The sequence below is a fragment of the Protomyctophum bolini genome (assembly GCF_963924005.1).
Source record: "Protomyctophum bolini genome assembly, chromosome: 12".
Taxonomy (NCBI): Eukaryota; Metazoa; Chordata; class Actinopteri; order Myctophiformes; family Myctophidae; genus Protomyctophum; species Protomyctophum bolini.
This window is the reverse complement of record NC_137873.1, coordinates 6,361,838-6,368,726: the sequence shown is the minus strand read 5'-3', so window position 1 is coordinate 6,368,726 and position 6,889 is coordinate 6,361,838. Positions and strand designations below refer to the sequence as shown.

Genomic DNA, 6,889 nt, shown 5'->3' with positions numbered 1-6,889 from the left:
CATCCATCCATCCCTCACTCACTCCATCCATCCCTCCCTCCATCCATCCATCCATCCCTCCATCACTCCATCCATCACTCACTCCATCCATCCCTCCATCCATCACTCACTCCATCCATCCCTCCATCCTCCAGCAAATATGTATTGGTATCCTAATAGTTTAATGAATGTATATACAGCATTAGGACGATGTGTTTTACTTTGATCCATTTGATCTTTGACTTGGAAAAGGGAAAATATGCAAAGCAGCAGCAGGACATGATGACATCATTCCTACAGCGGAGGATGACATCATTCCTACAGAGGAGGATAGGGGAGCAGGACATGATGACATCATTCCTACAGAGGAGGATGACATCATTCCTACAGAGGAGGATAGGGGAGCAGGACATGATGACATCATTCCTACAGAGGAGGACATATAGGGAAGTTACGTTTAAAGCCACTCCGTTAATCTTTCTTGATATTATCATTCACAACAATGCTATAACTTCTTTTCACTTCTTAATTCAAGTGACCGTGCAGGAAACGGTCGGGGCTATACAATAAAAACACTTATTTAACTTATATCGGGGCGACTGTGGCTCAGGAGGTATAGAGCAGGTAGTCCAATGATCCATGGGTCGGCGGTTGGAATCCCAGGCTCCTCCTCCTCCTGTCTACATGTCGAAGTGTCCTTGGGCAAGAACCTGAACCCCAAATTGCTCCCGATGTGCTGGTTTGGTGCCTTGCATGGCATCCACCGCAATCGGTGTGTGAATGTGTGTGTGAATGGGTGAATGTAATGCACAATCTATGTAAAGGTGTGTGAATGAGTGTGTGAATGGGTGAATGTAATGCACAATCTATGTAAAGGTGTGTGAATGTGTGTGTGAATGGGTGAATGTAATGCACAATCTATGTAAAGGTGTGTGAATGTGTGTGTGAATGGGTGAATGTAATGCACAATCTATGTAAAGGTGTGTGAATGTGTGTGTGAATGGGTGAATGTAATGCACAATCTATGTAAAGGTGTGTGAATGTGTGTGTGAATGGGTGAATGTAATGCACAATCTATGTAAAGGTGTGTGAATGTGTGTGTGTGTGTGTGTGTGTGTGTGTGTGTGTGTGTGTGTGTGTGTGTGTGTGTGTGTGTGTGTGTGTGTGAGTGAATGGGTGAATGTAGAGCACAATCAATGTAAAGCACCTTGGATAAAGGCGCTATATAAATGCACCATTTATCATACTATAATACTATAGGAACTGTAGCCAAACTCATTTGTAGCAACACAGCGCCATCGTGTGGATGGAAAGAGTTTTGCTCGCTGTGCAAAGACAAAGTATAATTTGCTGATGATTTCATATCAAATTATAGTCGTTTAGTTTTATTGATAAAGCTTAAGGTTTTCAGATGCAGTTATATGGATCGACGGTCACCCTACACGTTGTTGTATAGCCTATATTATATAAGCTGATCTTCTGCCATCTAAATTAAAGCACCTAAACTATATGACATCATAAACTAAAACTAAATTAATCTGACCAATTAATGAAAAATAATGTATAGGCTATATAAACGCGTTTTCACAAACCAAACATTGTCTTTCTTGAGTTGTATGAGCTAATCGACATAACAATTTAAAGCTTGATTCATCGTAGGCTTACCACAGCAGCTCAAAGGCCCTTAAAACAAGGCTCCAGGCCCTTAAAACAAGGCTCTAGACCTTAAAACAAGGCTCCAGACCCTTAAAACAAGGCTCCAGACCTTAAAACAAGGCTCCAGACCTCCCCAAACAAGCTGGTCAGGCTCCTACTTGGCCTCACCCCCCGAACCCACCTCACCCCTGCCCACTCTGACAGGCTGGAATGGCTTAGGGTCGACCACCAAGATACCCCAAATAATGTTAACAAAGTCCACACCCACAACACGAGAGGGAGTGCAACGAACCATGTGCAACCCAGATTCGGCACAAACAAGGGACTAAATTATTTTCGCTCCTATGCCACCAAAATGTGGAACGCCCTACCAACAGTCATTAAGACATGTGAATCCCTTGACTCCTTCAAAACCGCTCTCACTGTATGTTTCTTTTCCCTTTTTACCTCCTTTATGATGAATTCCTGTTCTGTTCTCTGGCTATATAGAAGTGTCTATTTGTATACGTCTCTAAATGTTTTGATGAATTGAACAAGGTGGACCCAATTGTAAACAAGTGTAATGCTTAATTGGGTCGTCCACTCACAGTTAACAGTCTTTGTATTGAGTTGTGCTTGAAATGTACTGTAATTCTGCAAACTGTTAATAAATATTTCAATCAATCAATCAATCAAAGCATACCATGGTGGAGGCTTTTATTGTCTCCAATGTGCTTTCAATTTTAATATTGCTCGCTTTGATGACGAAAATAGCCAATTTAACTAATCTCGGTAGATTTTGGGCTGTTTCCAACGCGCGGCGACGCGTTAAAGATGCTCTTGCCGTCTCCATAGTAGTGCGGTTACCACTCTCATCCCTTTGTGTCCGCTGGCCAATCAGCGCGCAGACGTCGGGGCCGCCCGTCACCGATTGGCCGAGTAAAGGAGGAAAGCTGCTACGGCCTCAAACGAAACACCGCACAGCTATAGGCAGAGAGAGGCTTGTAAATCATCTCGCCCGTGTGTGTGTGTGCGTGCTTACACACTAATATGTGTGTGTCGGACTGTCGGTTCGATGTGTGCTGATCGCTGCTGAATGATCAACACTCGTTATTTCGCTTAATATTTATACGTATAGGTTTAGTATTATAGGTTATAGTTTGGTTTTCCAAATCGTTTATTATTGCTGCCTGTGGTGATGAATGATGGTCTCGTTTTGTAGGTGAAGTCCCTCCCTTATTGTTGTTGTTCATGTAGCCTGCTCTGCACCGGGAGGAGAGGAGAGGAGGAGGAGAGAGATCTGCTAACGCAAGGTAAGGCACCATCAATGCATCATGTTTGAAATTAGATTTATTTGGGTCAGGGCGAGCCGGGAGGAGGGGGAGAGTGGGGTGGATATTATCCTACTGCATGTGAACTGTTGCAAGATCTAATTTGTTGTTTGCGGTGGAATATTCAGTGCTCTCTGTAGGCTATATACAGCCTTTCTTTGTAGCAGCCCAGCTGGGCCTTTCTTTAGAGATGATAGCCTATAGTTGATTATATAGCTAAGCTAGGCCTTAATGTCAAATGTTGACATTATTAATTGCAGCTTAGACTAATTAGCCTATAGATCAAATGCTGCCTGGCTGGAGGGCTATTTAGTTATTTATTTGTATCGATGATCGATCTATAGTGCTGTGTGTGTTAATTTGGTGTCAATGTGGAAAGTAGCTAGATAGCCTATGATTTGCTATATCGTTTCAAAAACAAATTTATCTCGTGAAACAAAGCAGTAAAATGTTTGAATTATAGCTATATTAATGGTGCATTAGTGGTGCCAGCTCGTCTGTGTCACTCACAAGACATAATAGGCTAATAATAATACTAATGTTATTTTGTGTTGCAGACTTCATGCATCAGGGTTTTTTTTAAAGCATGGTTTGTGCATGAGCAGCATTCACTTCTCAGCCTGTCTGTAGTACAGAGTTTCTACATGTAAAAATCACACCTGTGTGAAGTGAGGGGCGCTCTTATCATTGTGTACATCATCATGATTTAACATGTCTATTTGCTCGTCCACATATGACATAAATCCTCCATTCATTGTCAATGGGAATTTAACGTGTGTGTGTGTAGGACAAAATGAATGATTAAAAATGAGTGCTTCCAAACTGAAACACTATATATAGAATCTAGCTCTAAGATAAGCTCTAACATAAGCTCTATACATAACATAAGCTCTAACATAGCTCTAATGCGTTGCATTTATTAGAAAGCCTACTTTCCTTATAGTGGAAGCCAGTGATGGGCAAGCTACTTGGAAAATGTAGTAAGCTACACTACCAGTTACTCTCTATTAAATATAGCTCTCCCCAGCTATCCCCAGAGAATTGTAACAAGCTTCACTATAAGCTATACATGGCAAAAGTATAGCTATAGCTACATGGACACTACTTTCTTTTTAAAATGTTTTTATCAACTTCATGATCAAGTTTCCACCGAACAAATAGCCTATAATAGGCAGGCAAAAATGCTGAGTTTGATTGTTTATTAAAAAACATATCTTTTGGTGTCAACTTTTTCACATTTACTTGTATTAATGTACCTTGCACGTGCCATGTACAAAATATGTATGATTTTTAAAACTGGAAACGTAATAAATTAAAGGCAGTGAAAGAATAATCAAATAAACACCAAAGTGTGATCAAAAACTCAAAATGACATAAATGTCTTACATACGGCGAAGCACTCTGAGCCTTTTGAGAGGATTTTGTTTCCACCGGGAAAAAAATACTTTTAGTTACTCCACTGCGCCTTTTATATCGATATTGCCCAGAGAATTGCCTCATAGAGAATTATATTTTTCCTCCGGTGATAAAAAAAAAATCCCTTTCTGGCCAAAAAGTACCGTTTATACGTGTGGTGGGGGGCTCAGAGTGCTCCCACTATAAGGAAAGTAGGCTTTCTAATGACACAACCCGCCTTTGTTTTGGCGAGTAGCAAAAAAGTAATTTTTCATGCGAGCGGCGGAAGTTGAGAGTAACACATATATTGTAGCTCTAAATGCAACGCATTAGAGCTATGGACCAGAGCATTAGAGCTATGGATCAGAGCTATATATAGAATCATGACTGCGTGGACGTTGATAGGAAGATGCTCATAACGTGACGACCGGTGGAACCGGTTCATACTACACCCGTTTCTCCTCTCCACCTCAGTGTTGATTTCGTCGACTAAAACTAAGACGTTAAAAAAATGTTCGCCTATACCTTTTTACACTGACGGAAACTATATGGAAACTAAATGAAAACTAAGCTACGGTGACTAAAACTATAAGACTTAATATACTGACAATTTCGTCAACAAATAAAAAAGTAGACTAAAAAGGTTAGGAAGGGACTATAGTGGACAAGAGATCCAGTATAAGTCATTTTACACTCGGTTGCATGCTGAAAATAGCCGATCTACAAGCTCACAACGTGTCATTGCGACGGCATCAAGGCCCAAACAAAATACATTTTGTTCGACTAAATCAACTGTAGATTTTGTCGACAGAAATGTGACTAAAACTATAAGAGAGACTATAATGACTAAAACTAAAATCAAAATCTTCTGCCAAATTCAACCCTGATATGTGTATACCGTATAACCGTAATTTATAGGGTCCGCTGGGTGAAGGATGAATGAGCGATGGCCGATGTGGAGTCAACCTATGCCGACTTCATCGCCTCGGGCAGAACGGGCCGGCGGAACGCCCTGCACGACATCCTGCAGAGTCCCAGTGACCCGGAGGGCGGCGGGGGGCTGCCCCCCACCCTGTCCCTGTCCCAGCTGCACATCAACACCGGCGGAGGAGGTATAATGCCAAATACTACCTATCCCATTTTGGGGCGGCCCGGGAAGTTATATCCCTTTTGATGTTTGAACTGAAGCATTATAGGTTATACTTTAGCTATTGAAAAAATAGCAGATCTACAAGCTCATAGCGCGGCACCGAGTGCCGCGCTATGAGCTTGTATAGGTCTGCTATTTTTTTTTAAATCGTGAAAGTCTTTGAATATATATTCTTTCAGAATGAACATTTTTTAACTTAAATCTTTGCTTCTGGTGGGGGACCCTGGAACAACATATTTTGAGATGGGGGTCGGAGGCCAAATACATATGATTCTATAGGGGTCCTTGACATGAAATAGGTTGAGCACCACTGACCATAGGGTTTTTCCAGAAAACTGTCATGATTTAGAAGACATTTTTAGAATCGTCCTCAGGTCTAAATGAGTTATAGGATGGTAACCATAACGCTTGCCCCAAAACACACTCGCCCCCCACTGTGGACTGTATATTATACCGTATACACTGGCTCTTTATAATGTCCTGTAACTTTCAACATTTCCTCTCTGATGCCGGCATTCAAAGCAACCAAAGTTATACCAAAGGTATGGCTCCCCCATATCTTGCAAAGTATATGATTGAACCCTACAAACCCTCCTGCGCACTCAGATCAGCCGACGCAGGGAGAGCTGGAAGTATACCCTCACTAAAAACGCCGGGACAACAACGCTCCACACGTCCCAAACTCTTGAAACTCCCTTCTGGCTCCAGAACTGTGGAATGCACTTCCCATTGCAGTCAGAACTGCAGCATCACTCCCAATCTTCCGCCGTAGTCTGAAAACCCACCTTTTCAGACTCCATCATGGCCCATAGCACTTACCCCACCCCCTTAGATAGCATTTCTGTAGACTTAGATAGCATTTGATACATTTCATAGCACGTCATAGTACATATGTATATGATAGTATAGTATATATGTATAGTTTCATTATATAGATATTCCACTGCTTCTTTCTTAGCTTAGACATGTTTCATGATAAATGCTTTTCATGCGACGTATTCCCATGCTTTTTGTTCTCGCTTAATGTAAGTCGCTCTGTATTAACCAGGTTGGTTGACCGGAGTCCCTATAAAGGGCTCTATACTATAGTGACTTTGCCATTTTCACTCTATACATAAAATACTTTTGGTGAAAATAGCCAAAGGACAAAGCTCCACAAAGCTTCATATATTGTGATGCTTTTGCAAGCTTGTTGATTTGCCATTTTCCTGCAAAGGTTTTCCCCCGGAATATGGGGTGCTGCAGGGGTTTAAGTGGTTATAAGAGCGTCTGCTAAATGCCTAAATTGTAAACTGTAATTGTCCTCCTCTCGTCCATATACGCAGATGGGGACGACGCGGAGGAGAACCAGAGCTCCTCCATCACGGCCCAGAGGGAGAGGGAGCAGCGGAACAGCTAG

The 6,889-nt window shown here is 41.8% G+C and overlaps 1 protein-coding gene across 1 annotated transcript; it reads left to right on the top strand.

Moving 5' to 3' along the window:
* Positions 1-5,286: 5,286 nt before the first annotated feature.
* On the top strand, positions 5,287-6,889 carry LOC308325956 (cAMP-dependent protein kinase inhibitor alpha-like; the record flags this gene model as incomplete). The annotated part of the gene is made up of 2 exons (XM_080778745.1): positions 5,287-5,452; positions 6,816-6,889. The coding sequence occupies 2 exons, from the start codon at positions 5,287-5,289 to the stop codon at positions 6,887-6,889; spliced, it is 240 nt and encodes a 79-aa protein (XP_080634871.1).